Here is a 25501-nt window from a genome sequence, read left to right as displayed (position 1 = left end):
TGGCATATACTCCAGGTCATTTAGCGTGTCATTTCTATTGTGTTCATTGTCTCCTTTGCTTCTAACCCTGCAACTGTCTAACAACTATCTGACCAGTTTCTCTATGCTGTAGGTATAAATGTATAAGACACGCTACTGTAGTTAATTATCACATTGCTTAGACTACTCCAGCAAGTGACCAACGTGATACAAAATGACCACAAAAAAAAGAAACGTAAAAGATATTTACACAAATTCCAATTAAATTTAAACAAAAACCACAGCAAGAAACTAAGAACCTACAGCACAATCTGATGTACAGCTTGCAATTGTCATGAACCCTTTGTGAATCACACTCCTGATGGGTAGTTTGAGTATAATTAAATTATAATCTAATTCTAGGGTCACAAATTTAGCTTTTTGGCATGTGAATCTCATTAGTTTAAATAGTTTTTCTTTTTTCAAATAGCAGAAATATTAAACCCATAGCATTCTGTTGGCTGTTGTTATGTGTCCCCTCCATTTCTATAATTCAGTTGTCTTGGAAATATTCTCGTCTTATTATGAGCCATTAAATCAACCATTTAAACAAGTACATTTTTAATTGGTTAGGGAAACAAAATTTGAAACGTATCCATTAAATGGCTGTTAATTTTTTTAAATTTTTTTTATTTTTTATTATTTCATAGGTCTCGTCAATCAAGCTCAGTCCCTCTGTTTTCTTGTCCTGACAAAAACAAGGTGAATTTCATCCCGAGCGGCTCTGCTTTCTGTCCTGTGAAACTATCTGGATCCCTCATCCTGTCATCTTCTGACCTGATGCTCATGAACTCTCCTGGCCCGGTTCCTGTTCTAAATGTTGGTCAAAGCACAACTGCAAGCAGCCCTGTCACTGCTGAACAGCTCTCCTCTCAGGTCTCAGTTGACACCAGCACAGCAGACTCTGCTGAGGCCTCAGCACAGCTGCCATGCCAGGAGGCACCACCAGAGGAGCTCTCCTCGCCTCAGAACTAGGTGGTCATTTAGTCTGTAGCAGAGCAGGCCTCTGCCTAGTGAATGGGCCTAATCTTGCTGTATTAAACATCTGCATGGAGTAGCAACAATGTCCAGAACAAAAAAATGTGTAGTGTTCTAAAAAGTATTTCTTTAAACACTGTTCTTGGCAGGGATAGAACTAATCTCTTTTTAAGTAACTCTGTAAGAAAGCTTTTAGTGGGGTACTATTCATTTCATAGTTTGTTTAATCATAGTAGTATTGTGTCCTGTGTTCTGTTCAATATCTACAGTATAAATAAGCTATATATCAATACATTAAAAACAAACAAACAAAAAAAACAACAAAAAAACTGTCTAAACTGAAACTGTGTATTGCTGTGTCATGTATGTTATGGAGAATGCTGTATTTTTTCAGGATTATGTTTACAGTCAATCCAGGTTATGTTTCTAAACTTCTTTAATATATACAATGCAAAGAAATTAATAATAATTAATGGCCACAACAGTTGCACAGTGCCCATATATTGGCCTAGCTTCAGGTACTTCTATCGAAGTTTAAACTCAGGTAATTTGGAATGTATCCACGTATACTGAATTTGTGGAAGTTAACAATAAGCATCACTCTCTTGCCTTTCCTTTTTTGTAATCTTTCCACATTACATTCCATGTTCTTGGAAAAAGTGCATTCTGCTCCGGGGAAGGCTTCCTGGACATAACCAGCAGAAATGTGATGTATGACATCACACTTACTTGTGATTTAAACAAAACAAAAAAATCTAAAAATTTTCAAAAGATTCAGGTGTTTCTCATTCAATGACTGTTAAGCTCTTGAAAATAAAAGTGTTCATTACTAGGCTGAACATGATAAACATTCCATGATAAACAAACAGCCCAAGTACACATAACAAAGGAACATATCAGGTTACAGTATATGACCTGTCCTGTTTGTCAGGCTAATTAGCCTATTATGTGAAGTGCTGCTTTTCTTTCACCTGATTTCAGATTTAGTTTCTCACTTTGACCTCTAAATTCATATCAGCATGTTTGAAATGTGTACAATTGAGTCAGTCCATAGAGAATTAGAGAATGTGTGTGTATATATATATATATATATATATATATATATATATATATGGTGGCCTTGTACCATAGTACATGCTATTTCTAATTTACACTAAACGAGACAGCACCAAAACAGTCCAGAAAAAGGTTATGACACGTTTAAAGCAGTATGTTAAGATGGGTTAGATGCTTTATTTGTTACCATGTCATGCATAACAGAAGTTTTGCTTTTTTTCTTTGCATTTCTTGAAATGTTTAAAAGCTATTGTTCTGAAGACACTCAGCAGGTTTTTAAAACCTGTTCTTGTAATAAAAAACATGAATGAAATTACATCACACATATTTTAAAAGCTCACAAATACTATTATGACCCTGGAGTTAAAAACACATCAAATATAAATCTCTTAAGCTATGATTATGTGTGCAATAAAAGCAATGTAGGTCGAAATTGGAAAGATTCAATGTTACTCTAAACTTTCAATGTTACTCTAAATGCTACCATTACTATCACATTTACAGAACAGCAGAGGAATTAAATTTGAATTGTATATATCATTGTTGCAAACCTGCTCATATCTTTCTAAAATTATTAACCAAACTCAAAAAGAAAAAAAGGCTAATAGTTTGTCCCGTATAAGAGGGAACTAAAACATTCCATGTGTCTCCCATGTCCAGAAGTAGATTTGTTTGTTGAGATTGGTAAAAGCTTGTTTGAAGTCTGTATATAGATTCACTGTAATATCAAGCCACTGTGCTAAACGGTATTTATGAGTTGCCACACAATGTTGCTTTAAAGAATTGCAGTGTGTGGCTTTTGTTTTGTATTTTTCAAGATATAGCTCTTGTGTCTTATTTAAATAAAGTTATTAGCAGAACCAAAACAATACATATTGTGAATGGAAGTTTGTCTTGAAAAGACTGAGATTCTGATAGCTGAATGCCATTAGCTCCGATTGTTTTTAGTTCTCTTGGGTTCAGGCATGCTAGTGTTCCACCTACTGCACACTCCTGGATTTCATTGTTGCTAACCTTCTCTGTACTACTTACATATGGTTATTGTATTATTCAATGGAGATGTTAGGTTTTGTTTTAAAAAAAAACAATGCAGTTTACATAATATGTACATTGGATTAGAAGAGATGAGAGCCTGGAGAGACCTGTTAATAGCACGCCTGATGCCTTTAAGAAAACTACTACAGGTAATGTTTGAATAAATTATTTGTCTCCTAGTGTTATTACCAAGGAAAAAAGTATTAGTTGTATGACTCAATCCCATTTTTTAAATTTATTTTTTAATAAAGACACAAGTATATTTAATTTATATAATATGTTAGAGTACAGTTTTACATCCCTTAATAATTACATTACAAATTAAATGGTCTAGACCAGTGGTTCCTAACCCTGGTCCTGGAGGACCGCCTACCCTGCTGGTTTTTGTTCCAACCGAGCTTGCAATTACTTAATTGAACTAATAATTTGCCTAATCAGAGCCTTTTCATTATTTTAAACAGTTGGGGTTCCAAGTTAAGCATAAAACTGTATAAGGAACTTGAATTCTCCAACTTTTTATAAGTTTTTAAAAAGTCCAATTTAAACAAATTATTACTTAAATTAAGGGTTCAATTAAGTAATTACGAGCTCGTTGAAACAAAAACCAGCAGGGTAGATGGTCCTCCAGGACCAGGGTTGGGAAGCACTGGTCTAGGCATTAACATGACATACTTTTGCCTTTCAGTTTGGCTGCATCAACAGAACTTTACAAAACTAGTGGTTAAACATGCTGTTGTAAAGATACAGTACATGAATCAGCGAGAACAGAATTCAATCAAGACCAAGGTTGTGTATATTTGATCACTATGACCAACCTTAACATCCATAAATACAGTATGTCTAGAAACCTTTGGGTAATGTTCACAAATTGTATTCTGGGTTAAACAAGTATGATAAAATCAGAGAATGCATACTATAATGAATACTAAGAATCTATAATTATTATGGGTAATGATTATGGACAATACTAGGGTGTACTAAAACCATGTCTCTACCTTCCTTTTAAGGAAGTAAAAAAGGTACAGTACAGGTTTGTGTTTGAATTTTCAGGCACAGGGGAACTATACCAGCAGTTTCAGGATCTACTAAATTATTGGCACATTATTATAAAGATGTTATCTGTGTTCCTGCTTTGAAGCTTGTAAAATCACAAGGTTTAAAATTAGGTTATTATTGAGTATAAAAGTGTTAATACAAACTTATTTATGACAAATGCCTTACAGTCTGTATTTTTATGATTGTATCCTTAAATTAAAAAATACAAATCTTTGATTAGAGGTAGGCAACATGTCAGTGTATGTAATGTATATACTTGAACTGCATTGCAGAGATCAGTATACCTCTTTGAAAATGCAACTATTTTAAGATTTATTTGAAAGTGGATTGTTAATTACAAATGAGTTATGAATAGTTTACATTTTCAGTATTTAATTATATTAAAATCATACATAGATTTCTTTAGTAGCACTGTTCATTCTCTTTTTAAAATGATTTTCTGCTGAAATAAAACTTTAGTTTTTTGTTTACTAAAAACTAGAAAACTTAAAAACGTACTAATAATATTGATGGCACGTTTGTTTAATGGCAAGTGATGTAATTGGTAACATACCAAAAACTGTTGGAAAGGCAAAAAAAGTAAATGCATTTCTTATTTGGCAATGTATATTCGAAAATCATTTGTCATCTTTTGCAGTAATATTTACAATTAATTTAAAATATTGTAGTAAAGGCTATTTCTGTTTACAAACAGTTTGACAATATTACACCCAATAATTTTAATGGCATGGCATACAATTTAGAATTTTAGTATAGTGTACTTATGTGTTGATTGTAACTATTCATCTGCATTATAAATTGCAGAACGGAAACCACATCACACTCATGCATTGAGCAGCTCATGCTCTTTGTCAGTTTTTCCAACAGCGTCGGGGTTCGATAATGGATCCAAGTCAGCAAATAAGTTGAACCAAGCAGACAGGTCTTTAGCTGGTTTTGGTGTTTCTATAAATAAAAAAGGGGAAAAGAATGAGCTTTTCCAATCAACTTTTAATAAACAGAATCTGCCAGTAATACACTGCAATTAACAATTTAAAGGGTTTTGTGGATATACTGTATTGTGTCTCACATGTTTGCCTTCAGACATCAAGTCAGACTTCCAAACCTTTTGCTTTAGTAAATTCTCATCAGTGAAATAATGCATGTCATAAAGTAGCACTATATTTTTTATTTATTCAATTAATCTTAGTTTCCTGTAGATTTGACATAGTTCATCAGTGCTGAGTAAGAAATAAGTTATAATATAATAATAAGAAATACACATTTATGTAGTAAAAAAATTAAGTTCTGTACATTTGGACTAGTGTAAATGGGACCTCATTACAGGTTGTGGATATTGTTTTGAAGAGTAAGGGAACAGAAATGTACAATATATAAATAATATGATCAATAGCTACACTTTGAATGTATGTTTCCAATAAATGTAATTAATTAATTCATTTATATTTATATATATATAAAATAGTACTACTAGCAATATTTAAAACACATGTCTGTCTGTGTCAACTATCCCTTTGTAAAATGTGGAAATGTAAACTATACAGGAGAATAAACGTGAGTAACAGTTTGCCGCTGGTAGAATTTTAGAACCATCACCAATATAAACAAACATGCTGCGGTGTTGGTTTTATCTGTCACACTGATTTTGAAATGACTGCACAGCTAAGCAACTGCGAAACTATTTCCACCTTGTGTCATGACATACTAAAATGCATCTTGAGGAAGCCATAAAATCATCATCATCAAATCAGCTCAAGGATATTTCATGCAGAAAACAGTTGGGATTCATACCTTTCACCGAGGTCCTGGTAATCATATTCTGATTAGACCCATCTGATTGCTCTTCTGACAGGGGCGCCGCTGGCTGTGTGCTGCTTACTGCCCAGTCTGGAACGAGAAATGCAATGGTGTCCAATCAAATACAAGCCTACTTCCTGTGTTACACTTCAGTATGAAATGATACACATTACAATATTAAATAAATATACCAATGTACTTTTGTTTTCAGCATAAGGAGACTATTTATTCATCTTTAAGCTTGAGTATTTGCAATTTATCTTTCTGCAGGCACATTTACACCAATCAGTATTCCATTACAAAAGTCTCCGATAGACTGAACTTTACTCATAAAACAGTATTTCATACTAAGATCTTGAAGCATACCGTCTCCATCATACATTAACCTAAAAACTCACAAGCCACATTGAATCTGAGATCAATGTCAAGGTTACCAAAACATTTAGCCTGCCATGTGGTAAGCCTTGAAATCAATTCCTCAAATGTTCTTTGCTATAAAAGGGCTACAAGGGTTATTTATTTTTTTATTTATTTCTGGTGTCAGATTTATTAACACAGAAAAAGAATCACCAATTTTTAAAAAAATGCTATTAAACTCTGGTAAAAGCAATCATCAATTGCTGATACATTGCACACACATTCCTATGAAGGAGACACTTAGTGTGACCAAAACAGTTCATAGTCTGTGTTGACCGCACTACCACTTACCAGCAAATGAAGACTGAAAATTATTCATGTTTTGGTCAAGCAGCTGAGAAGGAAGGAAGCCTGAAGAAGAAGGGTCATCTTGGAGTGTCTCTCCTGCTGCTGACGTGTTGGCACTGCTTAGTGAGATATCTTCTCCAAATACCGCCTGCCACTGCTTGCTGAAATCTTCGTCCTCTAGGGGCGAGGTGTTGAGAATCTCATTCATAAAAGCCATTTCATCCTTGTCACCACCATCATGCTCTTGGGAGGAGGAGTCGATGAGCAGGTCTTGTGGGGCTGAAATAAAATGGCAAATAGCAATGTCCCGCCTTCCTGACTTGCATCTATCATTGATTCGTTCTCAATACTTTAAACACGCCCCAAGTACTGAATGACAGCACATTCCTACATTTCTATTGGAGACTCCGCCTGCGAGATTTTAAACGAAATTACAATCAGGATGGAGGCTTGTTAGCGGGATTTCAAGCTGTATTACAGTTAAAATACAGAGGATTTAAAACAGAATTGTGGCGAAATGTACAAGAATGCCTACACACAAAAACCCCAGAAGAATGTGCCTGTGACCATAAGGATTTCGTTGTGGAAGACAGCAGTGGAATGAAGGTACAACTTAAGTGTGCAAGTACTGTCGAGTTACTACTATACATATATTGACAGAAAAAAAAAAAAAAACACGCATTTTGGAAAGTAACCGAAAGCACTAATTTCATACAGTATATCAAAAACGAAAGCCCTGAAAAAAAAACAATTTACATAAAACTCAAAAACACCTAAAAATAAGCACCGAAAAATGCAATTAATAAAACCTGAAAAACAGAAGCCCTAATTATATAAAGGCATGTAAAATACATACCTGTATTTGCCTGGCCACTTAAATCCACATCTTCAAAACCAGATAGAATATCTTTCCCATGTGTCTTTAGGGCTGCAGATTAAGATATAGAAAGGAGACATACTTTAGCACTATTCATCGACAGAAATAAATGCCACCCTGTAACAGGGGCAGCATCCTGTCACTGGCTTCTCAGGCCCATGTGTGTGTTTCTGCAGGAGAGAGTCAAGATGCTACACCTGGGACATGCTGCTTCTTGTGTTTGTTTGCGATTTACTGGCTGTGGGTGTCTAACCAGCAGGTCAGTGTGTCCTGGCAGAGCATCTCTCTAGAAAACAGAGAGTGTTCCTCCAGCTCTCAGAGAATGGCCTTCGAAAAGTCAAGTATGCATGGTTAAGTGAGCAAGGGAAGAAGAAAACAAAAAAGAGTTGGGATAGTTTTGGCCGGGGGTCTCCTCTGGCTCGCGGAGAACCTTCCTCGAGGCCGGGCCTCTAAGACTGGGAGTGAGTTTCACTTTCCCCCAGAGGAAGACCGTTCCAGAGGTGGTCAAGCATAGTAGAGGAGGAAGGGAGGATGGAGGAAACGAAAAAGCAAGACCGAGAATAAGGGTGTGAACTAGGTTTATATAAAAAGATTGAGATAGCTTGTCGGGGTAGAACAGGGTGGAGGAGCCCTAGCTCCTGCCCACTGAACCACACATCAACGTGGAACGAAACCCTATTCTCTTTTCTGTTGTATTACTTTCAGAAGCATCTTTTAAAATACATGTAGAAATTTCTAAATTACCAATTAAACTGGCCCTTGCAGGTCAAAGGCCATCCCTGCAGTTGTCTGCTTGAGCTGACCAGGCAGAGGGCCAGAAGGGTCTGCGGTGAGGAGAAACAGACCCTCACGACTTTGCCTCCCTAACCCAGAGGAGTACCACAGCCACTGCAACACTTCCTGTGGAATCCCCAGCAAATATCAGCACATTTGCACAGCCATATTTGCTTTTCTTATTGCAGAAACGAAAAAGTAACTGGCACAACTTTGCAAACTCCTAAGGTGCATGTAGCAAAGTAAGTATAGTTTAGGTAAGAAGCCCAGCAACACTTAGGAAAAAACTTTATTAGTTTAACGGATGTGTTTTGGCCAGCGCCTTCGTCAGGGTAGTTAAAACTTGCATTTACATACACAAATATGAAATCACATCAGAAAATAAATAACATATAACATGAAGCGTGTTTTACCTGGACTGATAGGCTCATTGTGGTTACCATCATCTAATGAAATCAGTCTAAAATAGAAAAACAATGTGGATTTAAACAGAAGGATTTAAAATGCATTTGATGTTAAGTAGTGGTGTGGCTAGCCTTGAGTCAAATAATTCTCAATAATAGGCTCTAGATATTTGATTTACAGATTCACTGTACAGATAGTGGGTTTTTTTCAAAAGCACTGATCCACTTTCACTATGAAAACTGTGACATATTTATATGCTTTGTAAAATATATAATGCACAGCGTTGAATTATTATACATTTCAAAATAATCCTTTATGGCACCAAAGTCAGTCTCCCTCCTCCTTAAATCCCCACATTGTACAAATTTAAAAAATAAAGACAGTAAAGAAAAAGGGGAAAGGAGGGTGGGGTATAGGTGTGTGGAGTTAATCATTCTACGAAGCAGCAATATTGCAGGTAATCTTCGTCTTCTTACCTTGTAGAATGAACTCCACACACAAAATGAACCATCCCGAAGGATTAAGACAAGAGGGTGCTAGGTTAGCTATTAATAGAGAAAGTCAAAAGATGAACACAGTGAGCAAAAGTAGGCTGAGAGCAACATTAAAGTTATAATGCTCAATAAATGTCTTGAAGGAGGCCCCGGTAGCAGTGTTGCAGATGTACTGTATTGGGCAGATTTTAGTTTTGCCCATGCAGTAGCCATTCCACCTAATAAGTGGGCTTTTATGGATCCTGGAGGTGGTTTCTTTTCGAGGCTGGAACACAGCTCGATGCAGGATGTGATCCAATATTAAATTGTCTGTCAGGAGACAGATTTGCCCCAGGTTTAAGGGCCTTCTTGCTGAGGTCACTGCCACTAGAAATGCTGAATTTCTCTTCATATGAAGTCATGGGTTCGAACAGTCCCACGAGTTTAAGTACCAGGCTAAGGCTCCACTGAGGGATGATGTGTTTTGTTGGAGATCTTAAGTAGTTAATTGGGGTACTTTGCTGATGGCCTAATTTGTTAAATAACCACTGTACCACATATGTGGGGAGCCATCTCTCTGTCGAATAGGTCTGTAGGCTGCCTGGATTATGCTGCCCAGTGTGCTGCACCAGTTCCAGATCTTTATGGATAGGAGGCAAAACTCCCAAGATTTTGAGCCTCCCTGGTGATATATTTTATGCTGTGGTGTTGTCGTTGAGAACTAGTACTTCCCTTTGTTTAAAGACTGGGCGAAGTGTTACTGTGCCAGGAAGTTCGAAGCTTCAGATGCTCTGTGAAGGTGTTTTACCTTGTTTTGAAAAAACTTGATGCAGAGGAAATCTGCAATGGAGGAGTTCCAAGAAGAAAAGGAGACACCTCTGTGTGTCGTGTAGTTTTCCATCCCTTACCAAGGAGACTGATGCTGCCAATGTGGCCCCAAAACTGCTAAAATAATTGTGCTGTTGCCTGGCTCCAATCTTAAAGTGAACCGCCAGCTGACGGACTGTGGCCACCCTCTCCTTGAGAGTGTATAGAACTGAGCCCCAGGAAGACTAGAGACTGCTGGGGAGATGGATGATTTTCCCCTAGACCAATGGGCTCAGGTCAAAGTTCGGCCATACATTGGCGAACACAGTGGGGTTGTAGAAATCCCAAAAGGAAGCACCTTGAACTGGTAGTGAAGATACCTGATGGAGAAACAGAGGTATTTCCCAAAGTGCTTGAGTATGGGGAGATCATAGTAGGCATGATTGTGGCGAGGGATACCATCCTGAATTTTACAAAAAGAATGTACAGTAATCCATCGCGTATCCGCCCATCACATATCCGCTCTAACCGTTTATCTGCCACGATCAACCTCTTCAGCAACATTAGTTTATTATTGAACAGAGAAGATTAGTTCAGATTATTATTATTATTATTATTATTATTATTATTATTACTATTATTATTATTATTATTATTAGCATATATCTGGGGCAACTTACAATTAATCTGCTGGTGGTGGAGCGGGTGGAGCGGAGGGAGCGAGAGGGGGTGTAGGAAGAAATGATAGTCTGGAGATAGGAGGGCGTAGAAAGGCCAAGACAGCAATAGGCGAGTTTTGAATTGGATGCAACCAGCAATAGGGAGCCAGTGCAGAGAGTGGAGCAGTGGTGTAGCATGGGAGAAACGAGGAAGGGAAAAGGCAAGACGAGCAGCAGAGTTTTGGATGAGCTGGAGCAGACGGATAGCAGCGACAGGGAGGCCAGCCAGGAGGGAGTTGCAGTAGTCAAGGCGGGACAGTACCAGGGCCTGAACTAGGTGCTGTGTGAAGTAGTCGGTGAGGAAGGGGCGAATTCTGCGTATGTTGCTGAGGAAGAATTGAGAGCGTCCCAGAGTGGAGATGTGCTGAAAGTAGGAGAGGGAGGGGTTGAAGGTAACACCGAGGTTCTTGGTGGATGAGGAGGGAGAGAGGGTTGTGGATTCAAGAAGGATAGAGATAGAAAGATCGGCAGTGGGGGAGGAAGAGGGTGTAAGAAAAGGAGGTCTGATTTGGAGAGGTTGAGTTTGAGATGATGTGAGTGCATCCAGGTGGAGATGGCCGATAGACGGGGGGAAACGTCAGGGTCAGAGTGGGGAAAGGAGAGGAAGATCTGGGCATCATCAGCATAGAGATGATACGAGAAGCCATGGGAGGAGATGAGGGGACCCAGGGATCGGGTGTAGAGACAAAACAGGAGGGGTCCCAGGACTGAGCCTTGGGGGACACCTGTTGAAAAAGAGAAAGAGGCAGAGGGTGAACCACACCAGGACACACGGTACGTGCAATCAGCAAAGTAGGAGGAGAACCAGGCAAGAGCAGTGGCAGAGAGTCCAGGTCAGCGAGCGAGGACAGAAGAATAGGGTGGTCGACCGTGTCAAAGGCTGCTGAGAGGTCAAGGAGAATTAGGACAGAAGAGAGGGAAGCAGCACGGGCAGAGTAGAGCGTTTGTGCCAGACAGAAGCGCTGTTATTGTAGATCCTACCAAAGTTTTTGTACACTGTGCTGTATGTGCTCCGTGTGCTGCCATTACTGGTAGTGTCACGTGAGCTGTTCAGTGTGTTGATATGTAAATAAATCCTGTTCGTCTGCAGGGCGTATCAACTTCAACGCACTCATACGGCAGACAGCTATTCTGTCACATTAATACCCTGTATCTTTCTAAAAAAGGGATTTAGGGGTGCTCCCTAATAAAAGCTGAATCTCAAAACAATAATTGTGTGAATATAGTAATTGTTACAGCTGTGTATAATTATATTTAAAACAGGATTCATTCATCAGACTTTTTACATATCTGCCCTTACTCTGGTCCCACTGCAGTCGGATATGCAACGGATTACTGTACTTGTTCAGACACACGAAGTCCATGTAAAAATGAGGGAACCTGTTCTATGGTATGGGAATGGAGCATGGATTTGATCTCTTCTGGTAGGATGCAGATTAAGCCTATTGCTGGTGGTTGTGTCCGGAACATTAGTGTGTAGCCGTTCTGTATGAGCCCAGGACCAAAGGAGCTAAGGTTATATTCTGCCAGCTTGCCAGTAATTGACACCCTGCCCCTACTGGCAGAGGTGAGGGGGATGAAGAGATGCGTTGGTGGTAGGAAATGTCAGGAGAAGCAGAGGCTTTCTACTTCCTATTATGGCTACAGGAAGATCTATATGGCCTGGATCCTTGGGCATGCTGAAAATGGACCTGCCTTCCAAAAGGTGATTACATCGGCTAAGCCTGAAAAGACACCTGTCTGCTGTGAAAACCCCTACTGGGGTTCGCACCTCCCAGCTGCCGAACAGAATTGATAACCTGTCCCGTCTCCTTCATACGGGACAAGGAATCCTTAAGACCAGTCCCCTTGCGTCCGTGTGTCTGAAATATCTACAGACATTATTATTATTATTATTATTATTATTATTATTATTTATTTCTTAGCAGACGCCTTATCCAGGGCGACTTACAATTGTTACAAGATATCACATTATTTTTACATACAATTACCCATTTATGCAGTTGGGTTTTTACTGGAGCAATCTAGGTAAAGTACCTTGCTCAAGGCTACAGCAGCAGTGTCCCCCACCTGGGATTGAACCCACAACCCTCCGGTCAAGAGTCCAGAGCCCTAACCACTACTCCACACTGCTGCATTAAACTCAGATACCTTATAAGATGGTGAAAGTGGGGAACCACACAATGTACAAACAGAGGGCATGAGAAAGACAGACACATTCAAAAAGGGACAATCTTTTATATCACTTTTTTTTTTACGAACACTAACAAACAAAAGAATAATGCAAAAAAAAAAGACAGACACATTCAAAAAGGGACAATCTTTTATATCACTTTTTTTTTACGAACACTAACAAACAAAAGAATAATGCAAAAAAAAAAAGAATATACTATACTGAATTCTTACCCAAGCGAACGCAGGAAACATTTGTACAACGATACTGAATGACGTGGGATTTTATGGAGGAGGTACACTCACTTTGGCACCAAAACGGATTACATCGCAATAATCTCTGGGTAAGAGATTGGTTTGTTTCTCTACCCAAGCAACATGGAGACCGGGAATTCACTTTGTGTATGGGGTTCATCATACGAGGTACAAAGTCTTATTTACATCCCTGCACTCTGCTGTAATGGAAAAAGCTGTTAACACTGAGCAATGAAACCTTGCAGGTGAAGAACCCAAAAGAAAGACATGCTTGTCACTGATGCCTATTTGCAATTACTGTTAAATAGGTATACTATTTGTCTTGAGGAGGGGTCCTATTGTAAATTAACATTGAAAATAAAGTTTTCACTGGGAAACAAGACTGTTGACATCCTTCAATTTGATTACATATGTTGTTTTTGGCATTACCCAGATAGGAGCAGTGCATTTGACTGGTAGACTTATTTCATAAACATATTCAACACATAGTTGGCATGCATATTAATAAATAACAGATTTACCAAAAAAAAAAAAAAAAAGAAAAAAAAACTCTTTGATTGACTTACTGATTATCCATGTCGGGTGTGTTCTTGGAGGTATTTTCCTTAATTTTCTTTTTACCTTTTTTCTTTTCCCCTTGATCAAGAAGTTTATTCATCGGATCTTGCAAGCTCTAAAAGCAAAACAAATAAACAAACAAACAAACCAAAAAACAGTAATTTCCATGGAAGGTATAAGTTGAGGCATTAAAAATGAGTGAAAGAGGAGCAATAATTATTTAATGTAATCTTCATTCTTTCCAGAGTATTACGAGTCAGACAGAGGTGATCAAAGTGTTTTATTTTAGTTAACTATATGCAGGACACCTTAAAGCGAGACCATTTGCATTCAGTGCTATTTACATATCAGTTGAGAATGATCACATCCTAATCATTACACATATTTCACAAAACAAAGAAAATATGATGCAGTTGTACAATAATAACAATCTTCAGTTTATGCCGAGAATGAAATTGCAAAAATACATTACAATAAAAGTATATATACAAATCAACACCACACTTTGGAAAGTCTTGCAACAAAATTAAAAACAGAAACCCACAAAGACAGGAAACTGACTATTTATAGAACGGCACTGCTGAGTTCCTCCTCATGGCTCTTGATGGTATACATTTAAAACCATTGTTATTTTCAACCTTGCATTTCTAAACGAGTACTTCAGTGACACACAGCCATCACCATGACTGAAAATATTAAAGTTAGAGTTGTAGGTATCATGAAGAAAAATAGATCACCAGATCTACTGTACATCCACAATGGCAAACCATACAGTTCAGTAACCAGATTCGGATACAACAAACTGCTAAACAAGTCAGGTTTTTACCATGTTTCATCACAGTTGCACAAGTGGTTCTCAGAATATATACAGTACATCCATAACTTCAAAACACTCATTCAACAGTCTAATGTAAAAATATAAGGTGCTAAATCAAGCAGACAAATGTTACGACTAGTACTTTCTTCAGTGTGCTGACCTTGTTAGAAAAGTGCTACATACAATACCTAAAGACTGAAAGGGTGAGTGGTGGCTGAAACAATCTGCCAATATCCTTTTGCTTGGTTTGCTTTGCATAAGGTTTTTTTTTTTTTTTTTAGCCACCACTCTTCCACCAGTCTTTGTCAACACAGCACTATCCCTACATAGCTTTCACTCACTGTCACAGTACTTTTTTTTTTAGGCCATTTGCCAACTGTCTGTTTGAGAGCCTTCAATTTATCACAAGAATTACTATCCTAAAATCAGTCCTAAAATGTCTGCTGTTGTACATAGCAGACATTGCTTCATGTTCTCTTGCTAACAGAAATGTAATGGTCTGTCTAACTGTTTAGCCTTTTCTTCTTTTACTGCCACCATCGCTATTTGAATTTACTTTCATTTTCAAAAATTATTTATATACCGCAAATTAGAAAAAGTCATAATACTGAATTTCATAGGTGTTCCCAACTTTTGCACACTACATATAAAATGAGAGCAAAACACGTACTCATGTCCTGTGGTGGTTGTTCTGATAGGATACACCTTTAACCCACTAACTGTAAATGTTTTTGTAATTAAGACAATGGTGTACAAACAAACAACATCGAAACAGTAAAACAAAACAGTTTACATATACAAAAAAGAATACTACTACTACGACTACTACTACTAATAATAATAATAATAATAACAACAATAATGCCATCGAGTGAAAAGCACGGATTACACAGAAAATGTCTCTTCTAATTACAAAATATTTCCACCATAAAAAATGCATTAAATTCCTGAGCACACCCTTTGCATACAAGCCATTCCCTAGGTACTGAATAGGAAAGATTCTATTTATACAACAGGACACCCATTAATGGGGAAACTTCCCTGGAAGGTCAGAAAGTTTTAGCACATCTTTATCTAACAGTAACAGTGTCACTTCAGTAGCAGCAATGGACTACATTTATTGTTACACAAAATCAAAGGGGCTGAGGGCGTAGGGGGCATACAGTAGAAACTTGGAGACACAGAGAGCTTGTATTCTTGCATATGTTTGGTTTCTCAGGGACATGAGTGCCTATGCTCATCTCTTCCTACATAAGCTTTATGCTCTATACCAAAGGTGGACCTGCAGGTACTTTAGTAGTGACCGATCACCCACCCCACTCCCCTCTTTGGAATATCAAGTGAGTGATTGTTTATACATCATATTACAGTGTAAATAAAATATTTCCACTGTAGTAGATTCTATTTCTTACTTAAACAACCACACAGGAATGCCCGGTCCCTTCACCCAGTTTTTCACTGTTTTCATAAAGCCAGTAAGGAAAAGTTTTGCTGGCACCGCTTTTTTCACAACACATCACATAATTAAATGTTCCCTTCAAATATGAAATGAAACGAAACTTGTCAAATCTTTCTCGGGGATTACAGCGTGGGTGTTAAGAAACTGTCACTAATATTCAGAATCAAATAATTGGTTACACATGAAAAAAACTATACAGATATTAAGTGATTTTGACCAATTAAGAAAACACAGATTGTTAACTCTATTTTATAATCCAGCTGGCTACATACTGTAGAGCACATGTGTGTTTTAGAGTAACTTATTATACAGGGATATTTTTCAGTGTAAATCCCAGTTTCTGTGAATGGATGGCTCATCAAATTGAATACAAAAACAGCTATTTCACAATTTGATTTTTTGTAACTTATACAACACTTGACAAATGAAAAGAATTTCTAGAGCCAAGCTACCAAAATATCAATTAGAATTAGCCATGTGGTTAACTTTAATTTCTAACAATACGTTTAACAGCTTGAGTGTTTTACTCGCCACCTACTTTGCATCGAAATGAATCGCAAGCTGTAATCTGAAACAGTTACTTTGGAAAGTCTTAGCTGATCAAGTTATATGAAATGGAGAATGCATGAAGACCATTAAAAAAAACTGTACATGCAGTTCATTACTAGAATTGCAGACAACCTTCTCATGGGAAATGTGTTGCTATAAATGTTTCAGTTTTTTTTTTTTTTTTTTAATTAGAGAATCATTCATTTGTATCATGATGTTCTAACCCTTTCAAGCATGCTATAAAACACCTGATGATTCACGAAGCATGCTGTGCTAATATTAACATGGTTTACATCAAACTAAAATAGAAATACGTCCATTAATGTTTCATATGAAGTGGACAAAAACCCAGAAGGGAGTGTTTGTGAAGAAAAACAATACATCCCCAGGGGCATAATGCAAGAGGAATGACAGCTGTGATTGAACAGTTTGTAAACATGAGGTACATTTGTTTTTAATACATTTGAATTTGAATAAATATCTTGGTATTTCTGGTAGGGAACTACGATCTTCCAGGCTATCAGAGCAGAGCACATAATGTTGGGGGTGTTGCCAGTTAGGCTTTGAAAAGCAAGACTGTTAGGCCAAGATTTTGCAACATTACACAGCTTTAAAAAAATAAATAAAAAAATAGTTTCTGGACTCAAATGAGTAGGGTGTTAAAGTGTAAAATATAATATGAAGTATGGCGAGAGGTTAAACTAGTGGCCACAAAACTGGACAATATCAATATTCTAAGTAGACAGAGGGATTCATAGAATATGGCAGTGTACCAAGGTGAAAACACTATCTCAAAACCTGTGGTCTGTATCACTGACATGACCAGAAGATACAACACTCGTGCTAGATATAGGCTGACAACTGTGGTTCGGAAAAGGATTATATGCTTCAATCATGGGAGACATCTAGCATTACAGCTATGGTTAATTAAGGAAAATGAGGTAATTATATAGGATGATGCAAAACATTCTGCCATAGCTGCAGTTTGTTCTTGTCTTTTGTATAAACTGAAAATTGTTTGCCACAGTACTGTTGCATTATTTTAAAAAAGTAAAGACATTTATATACATTCTAAATCAATCGATGCAAATTAAGTTTGCATCGATTGATTTAAAATGTATATAAATGAGTTAATCTATTCTGCACGAGTTACCATAAATGAAATGTAGTAAAAGTGAAGCACTGCCACAATCGTCAATATGCCTCAATGTGTTTTATATCCCTGCATAATTAAGAAAGCAGATTTCCCCAGCATGGGAGTTCTGCATTGCAAATAATGAATACTGTCAGCTTCCTCATGTGGGGTGAAGCAGCAGTTTAATAGATGCATCTCATGCCTGTACTGCCAAATGTGGGCATAATAAATGCCTGTGAGGTAAAGGCAAGTGGTCCATTCGAGTTTTATGAAACAGCATGTTGTAGTTTTCTGGCTCTTGTGCAGGGCAAGTCTAATCCCCTTTTGATTTATTTTGTTTTAGAATCCTTGGGTCAGTTTTGTCAAGGTCGTTGTGCTAAAGCACAATTCGCTACATTTTTTGGAAAGAAAAACATCAAAAGATATAATAAAGGGATCAGACATTTATATAAAATATATACACTGTAAAAAGTGTACCAAGCATTAAGAGAATAAGGCAAAGTGCACTGGGTATTTAGAAACTTAAAAATAAAAGTTATGGTTAGGGGTGTGCAAATACTTGGATTTTCCAAGTAGTTCTCTTTGTTGGGTATTAATTAAATGGAATAAAACTTGTTAATTACTTAATACAAAACGAAGCGATGCCTCATTTGCACTTGTTTACACAACAGAGTACCAACCAAGAACCCCACAGTGATTTAACATAGAACCCGTCGCAATCAAACTAGCTAAAACTCATTTGTATTTTATAAGCGACTATTTGTCTTTCCTTTCTTTTATCTTTTTGAGAAACTTTGCTCATATCCTTAAAAATGGTTAATCACGGCAGTAAATTGTGGGATTGTAGTCTTGGGCAAGATTTTAACACATATGCACAACTCTTCGTGCAGGTCTAAGGAAAGGTCACATGTATGTGACAAATCAGCTGCATTTGCTAGTTTTGAAATATATTTTCATTGTCAGTCTACAGCCTTGGTACGACAGTAAAAATGTCAAAAAGTCACAACCCCCAACATGCCATTAGATTTTGCCTGAGGAGTTTCCCCAACATTAAAAATATTAGGCTGCCAATTAAAATGGTTTATGATATATTGTTCGGCTTATATTTATGACCCTTTACTCCCTAAAAAAGTCTTTTTTATGCAAACCTGTTAGTAAGGACAGTAAACGTTTTACCTTTATCATTGTAAATTCATATGGTTGATAGCCCTTGAAACTTTCATGGATGGCTGCCATTGTGTGAGAAGTTTTTTCCCAGAAGTGGAGAAGTGTGGTCTATAAACAAAAAACAAAGTAAAAAATTAAAGATACTTCTAATAACAGTCAGATTATTTTCATGGTTATCTTGAGACAGAAGATGATAGGACAAGAGAAACAACAATAGTTGTCCCGATATAAGCATTCATTTTTTTCTTACGTACAGTACCTGATAGGTTGTCAGCACATGGGACAGAAGATTACATCGACTTGCTCCAAGGAGATCCACTTTTTGGCACACATCATTCTTCAGTTTGTCAAAACTTGTTTTAGAATGACGAACCTGAGACTGAACCTTAAATAAAATGAGAAAAACATTAATAAGTAGAAAAACAAGTAATAAGTAGAGTAGAAAAACATTAATAAAAGTCAACAGGCTAAATTACAATTATTGTTGTCATAAGAAAAGTTGGCTATTCACTTTTTATTTTTACGTACAAAACTTGAGTCCGTCTTGAAAGGTGTAAAGGCACCTGGATTACACATGCAATGATTATACTGCTATTTGTTATTATTTCTGCTGAAGGTTATACCACATGATAATTAAAATCAAAGTGGGCTAGCTTTATCAAGACCTCAATGGCGTAGCTTACACGCAAAAATAAAAATAAGTCTCACCTTTTTGTCACACTATTTTGGTAGTAACTTGTGGGTAATTTGGGTTTACATGTAGTTTTCTTTTAGGGATTGAATTAATGTTAAAATATTGGAGGGTATATTTAAATGTTTGTGTGTGGTGCGTCACATGCTCACAACAATGGAGATAGAATTTGGAGTTTCTAAACTGCATGGAAACCACAGCGTTGATAACTCAGTGTGAAACGCTAAGAGCTTATACCTTTCAATGAACATATACTGCACAGCTAAGAAGAGTTCATACACTTTAATGAGCATATACTGCACAGCTATGAGCTCATGCCCTTCAATGAACATATACTGCAAGTCTAAGAGCTTATACCCCTCAATGAAGATATACTGCACGGCTATGAGCTCCTACCCTTCAATGAACATATACTGCACAGCTATGAGCTTCTGAGAGCAGACACAGCTGAATCAGTGCCAGACAGGACTGGATTCAGAAGCAGGTTAAGATGTCAATGCATCACTAAAGAGCAGCACAGTACTGCAACCCCAAACCCATTTTATACTCTTATAAGCTAAAGAGGCTGTGGAACTCATCAATTACTATGCTTTTGTCCTTAGGGATGCCAGCAAGAAATACTGCCGAATGCAACATTTTCAAACATACATCACTATAATCTTTCATTTGCTGCAGAGCTGTTCTTTCAGTGAAGCCAAACTTCTAGCTCATGAGATTAACAAACAGGCTATTAGAAACTCCTGGCATTTCAAAAAAACTTTCCTGAAACTCGGTTCACCTGCAGAGCCATAAAATTGCAGAGGAAATAATAAAAGGCTCCCGTTGAAGTCTGAAGGTTGCTGCTTTACCAAACCAATTAGTTGAAGATACACTTCTGTAAGGAAGGAGGTAAGCTTGATTCACCCCTCCACTTACTAAACCAGGCTTGTCACTCCTCTGGGTTGAATGGCCCTTCTCTATACCTCTGTGGAAAGTGCATATTCATGGTGGAGTTTTCCTGCCACCAAATTAGTTCACACTTTTGGTTTTGAGAAAACTGTCTTTTAAATAACGAACACCAGAGGCTGCATTTACTAAATTACATTCCACATCACCCCTGAAGTACATAGAGGATATTTTTGAAAAACCATGACTTACGGCCTGAAGGCTCGCCTATCACAAATGTTGTCATCTATTGCTTTTTAAAGACAATACGGAGCAGGCAGTACGGTGCGTGTCCCTTCCAAAAGGGAAGTGCATTCTTCCCCCCCAGTGTTTGTAAAGTCTTTTTGAAATTCCTCTATTAAAATATCCTCATACAAGTAAAAATTTTGAGCAAAATACTCTTTTAAAAATATGTAATATTTATTATCAGCATTTTGTAAACAGTGATGGTTTAAATGATATGTAGTATGCTTAACAATAGAATGTGGTGCAGTATGTCACAATGTAAAAAAAAAAAGACTGTTCACTAAATAACTCATGGAAATGTTGCCACGAGTGGTATAAACAGCATAGCAATATGCTGTATCTGTCATGACGACTACATTGTGGCGATACCAAATGCTCTGCTTTATTGATGGTACTGTTACTTTTTAATTACAGCCAAAGATGCTGCTGCCATCTGCTGGACATTTCTGGTACAGTTATTTATTGAACGCCCATTGGACTTCGGTGTTTGCTGGACAAAACATTTTAAAATCATTTTTTAATGCAGTATTTTGGAGATGTTCTCACTTCTCTCCACGTCAGTCATCAGATTTCTTATACACACACATTCATGAGGACAGCCATAAACAGTTCATCAATCCTCAGTACTCCATGAAGGTTCATGGTGTATCCTTTATTTATGTTATGATAGATAGATTTATTTCTGCAAATATTTCCTTTCTTAATTCATTAGGCCACCACCTTGCAGATATTTCAGATATTTGAATGGTACAAGGGGTTACTAAATAGGACAATTGAGAAAATCAGCTCTCTCATATATACACTGAGTGTACAAAACATTAGGAACACCTGCTCTTTCCATGAAATAGACTGACAAGGTAAATCCAGGTGAAAGCTATGATCCCTTATTGATGTAACCTGTTAAATCCACTTCAATCAGTGTAGATGAAGAGGAGACAGGTTAAAGAAGGATTTTTAAGCCTGGACACAATTGAGACATGGATTGTGTATGTGTGGTATTCAGAGGGTAAACAGGCAAGACAAAAGATTTAAGTGCCATTGAACGGGGTATGGAAGTAGGTGCCAGGCATGCCGGTTTGAGTGTATCAAGAACTGCAACGCTGCTGGGTTTTTCACGCTCAACAGTTTCCTGTGTGTATCAAGGATGGTCCACCACCCAAAGGACATCCAGGCCAGTGGTCGAAAACGGCTCATTGATGAAAGAGGCCAAAGGAGGCTGACACGAATTGTGCAGAGCAACAGACGGGCTACAGTTAGTCAACTGACAGTCCAGTACAACATTGGTGCCGAAAGACCCATAAAAGAATGCACAACTCGTCATACCTTGACACGAATTGGGTATGGCAGCCGACGACCTAACAGAGTTCCACTTCTTTCAGCAAAACACAAGAAACTGCGGTTGCAGTGGGCTAAGGAACTAAAACACTGGACACTGGAGGACTGGAAAAACATTGCCTGGTCTGATGAATCCTGGGTCCTGCTGTTTCACGCTGATTGGAGGACTAGGGTATGGAGAAAACCACATTACAATCATCCATCACGCCGCGTGTCAACATTGCAGGCTGGTGGTGGTGGTGGTGTGATGGTGTGGGGTGTGTTTTCATGGCACACATTGGGCCCCTTGATAAAAGTGGAGCAACGTTTGAATGCCACAGGATATCTGAACATCATTGCCAATCAGGTGCATCCCTTCATGGCAGCAGTGTATCCAACTACTAATGGATTTTTTCAGCAGGATAATGCCCCCTGCCACAGGGCTAGGATTGTCCAGGAATGGTTCCACGAACATGACAGTGAATTCAGCTTACTGCAGTGGCCTGCCCAGTCACCAGATCTCAATCCAATTGAGCATCTGTGGGATGAGATGGAACGAGCTATTCGGAGTAGAGATCCACTACCAGCCAACTTGACACAACTGTGGGAAGCATTGGAGTCAACATGGGCCAGCATCCCTGTGGAACGCTTTCGACACCTTGTAGAGTCCATGCCCTGACAAATTGAAGCTGTTCTGAGGGTAAAAGGGGGTGCAACTCAATATTAGGAAGATGTTCCTAATGTTTTGTATATATATATGGATGAACTGGACAGGAGGGCTGTAATGGAATATTATTGACCCGAGGGAAGACTATTGTTACCGACACGGGCCTATAATGCCTGAAACCGCAGGCTCAGGTTATTGCACACTGGAGGTAACAATAGTCTTCCCTCAGGGCATTTAATTTTCCACTATGGCGGAGTATCCATTACATATTTAATATATTACAATGATAAAGGTAAAACAATTATTTATTTCTGCGTTTTTTTTTTTTTTTGCAAAACGAAAATGAAATTAAGAGCTAGTTGAGGCACCTTTAGCAATAATAACGGTTTAAATCAAGTTTTGTAGCGGAGGGGTTCAGATGATTGACCAATATCTTTTCTATGCTAGGAATCCATTTTCCATGTATTGGAACTGCATTTCCTATGCCATTAGAGGAAAAACAGCCCCACAGAAGGATATTATCACCTTGTGACAGGCAGGCTCGCAGTGGTGAGGTGTGATGACGTCACGGACCAGGAAGTAACTGAAACCAAAACAGTGGATGGGCGGGTGAAGCTGAATGCAACTGCATTCAGCGTAATTTATTAAATCAAATAAACAAAACAAAAGATTTAAACAATCAACAAACACAAAACAAAAAGGCACAAGGGCCAAACGAATAAACAAGTGCTGTTTAGCAGTCGTTCTAACTGTCGTTATTTCTGCTCGCTCGCTCTCTCCGCTCCCCGTACTCTCCTCTGTACACTCCACTTGCAGCACGGACAGCTGCCGGTTCTTATACTCTGGCCGAGGGGTTAACTAGCTGTTAATTATCTTATTACCCCTCGGCCACAGTCTGCACATGTTTGGTAAGGATGCATGACTGTCAGCTAGTTAAATAATCAGTAGCTGATCAGCCATGCATCCTCACGAGGTTTTTAAATATAAATAATAAAAGACGCGGCGCTTTTACCCACGCCGCAAACAAAAATACAAATAATAATACATAGGGGCGGGACACTCCGCCACACACCTCCACACTTGACAGTAGGTATGGTGTTTTTTTCTTTGTACGCCTCACCAGACTTTCTCCAGCGTGACCAAATAGCTCGATTTTTGTTTCATCACTCCACAAAACATAAGACCAAAAGAACATAAAAAAAAGGTTACAAATGAGAGGAGGCCATTCGGCCCATCTTGCTCATTTGGTTGTTAGTAGCTTATTGATCCCAGAATCTCATTAAGCAGCTTCTTGAAGGATCCCAGGGTGTCAGCTTCAACAGCATTACTGGGGAGTTGGTTTCAGACCCACAATTCAACCTTTGACCACAACTCACATCCATCATTCAAATGCGATTTTGTAAACTTTAAGTGACTGTCCTTGTGATGTTTTCCTAAGAATGTCCTTGTAACGTTTTTCCTTGGCCTGCGACCATTGAGACCTGCACCATGCAATACTTGACCTATGGTTGAAATGGAAACTCCAGTCCCACTTGCAGCCAATTCACTTTGAATATCTTTGTCAGTCAATCTCGGATTGTTATTAACCTTCCTCACAATTCTTCTACTTGTTCTTGGTGAAAGAATCTTCTTTCTTCCAGACCGAGGGAGCGTTGTGACAGTACCTTGAGTCTTGTACTTCTTGATAACAGAAACAACAGTTGAAATTGGCATACTCAAAATGCTTGGAAATCTTCTTGTATCCTTCTCCAGCTTTATGACAACAAATAATTTTCTGGTTAAGGTTTTCAGATAGCTCTTTACTTTTTCCCATATTGACTTATTGGTAATGACAGCAACCATCCCATGCCTAACCCTTTTATAATCCCTAAGAATGTTCACCAACGATCCAGCATTTTCTAGACTTTTCTAGAATTAGGTTCTGCATTATCATATTGAAATTTCTAGCACCTGTAGACAATACTATCATAGCATCAAAGGCTATGAATAGTTTTGAATTAGCATTTTTGAAGTTTTACAAAAAAATTGCTGAAATAAATAATTGTAAATCTATTTCTTGTAACTTTTTTTCCTCATCCACAAAAGCAAAACTTTGCTGCAAAGATTTTTCCTAAAATTCTTTGTTTTCGAGAAATTACTAAAAATGATAACTTTCTTTTGGGGTATGTAAACTTTTGACTACGTGTGTGTGTGTGTGTGTATTTGTTTTTTTATTGTTTTACATGCAAGTTTTACTGAATTCTATAAAATAATTGGAAATAAACAGAAAACTACTATCTGGTGGTAAATTGGCATAGGGGAGAGTTGACATGTTACCTCAGCATACTGTAGAGAAAGTACCTTAAAAATAGTGCTCCAAGATGTTTCAATGCCAACGGCAAGAGATTTTATTAAAAAATATGCATAACAAAAAGGGACACTTACTGTGAAGGCATATTGAGGGTTAAATGTGGCAGCTACCACAGCCACAAGACCAGTTCTAAAACACTGTAAACCAACACGGCCCTGTCTGTACATGTACTGAACTTGATTCTACATTTGTTCCACAGTGTTGAAAACCTTGTTTGACAATGCCAAGCCCCAGTTTCCAATGTGCATTTTGAAAACATCTTCATGAATATGAATGCATGTTAAAGGTTCCTGATGATTCAAACTGCATAATCAACGAAAGGCGTGATGTCTGTAGAACAAGGGGCATCTTCTGTTTGTAAAATGTCAAATCGAACAGAAGAAATTCCATGATTCCAAGTCAGGGTGCTAAACATTACTGAAGAATAAACCAGAATTTTCCCTGTTGTTGGTATGAAACTGGGGTTTAAAAAATCAATTTTTACAGCCCCTTCACAT

At 37.9% G+C, this 25501-nt stretch overlaps 2 protein-coding genes across 13 annotated transcripts in view; one reads left to right on the top strand and one right to left on the bottom strand.

The window, feature by feature from the left end:
- Positions 1–2921, top strand: part of LOC117400288 (glucocorticoid-induced transcript 1 protein-like) — an 80239-nt gene extending 77318 nt beyond the window's left edge. For all 6 annotated transcript variants that reach the window (XM_034000021.3, XM_034000020.3, XM_034000019.3 and 3 more), the window contains one exon: positions 669–2921. In XM_034000021.3, coding sequence (XP_033855912.1) covers positions 669–993 — 325 coding nt within the window. In that variant the 3' untranslated portion in view covers positions 994–2921. The remainder of the gene's footprint in view (positions 1–668) is intronic.
- Positions 2922–3265: 344 nt separating this feature from the next.
- The window catches only part of LOC117400289 (islet cell autoantigen 1-like), a 39642-nt gene continuing 17406 nt past the window's right edge, over positions 3266–25501 (bottom strand). For 6 of the 7 annotated variants that reach the window (XM_059022000.1, XM_059022001.1, XM_059021999.1 and 3 more), the window contains 8 exons: positions 19072–19197; positions 18822–18920; positions 13694–13800; positions 8710–8756; positions 7502–7573; positions 6649–6924; positions 5935–6030; positions 3266–5088 (listed from right to left, as the gene is read on the bottom strand). In XM_059022000.1, the coding sequence (XP_058877983.1) occupies positions 4967–5088; positions 5935–6030; positions 6649–6924; positions 7502–7573; positions 8710–8756; positions 13694–13800; positions 18822–18920; positions 19072–19197 (945 nt within the window). In that variant the 3' untranslated portion in view covers positions 3266–4966. Of the gene's footprint in view, positions 5089–5934; positions 6031–6648; positions 6925–7501; positions 7574–8709; positions 8757–13046; positions 13328–13693; positions 13801–18821; positions 18921–19071; positions 19198–25501 lie in introns of those variants that run through there. The other variant, XM_034000026.2, reaches the window with a different exon arrangement.

This window comes from Acipenser ruthenus, chromosome 4 (genome assembly GCF_902713425.1).
Source record: "Acipenser ruthenus chromosome 4, fAciRut3.2 maternal haplotype, whole genome shotgun sequence".
Lineage (NCBI taxonomy): Eukaryota > Metazoa > Chordata > Actinopteri > Acipenseriformes > Acipenseridae > Acipenser > Acipenser ruthenus.
The sequence above is the reverse complement of the archived record's forward strand: the minus strand, read 5'-3'. Positions and strand labels throughout refer to the sequence as shown.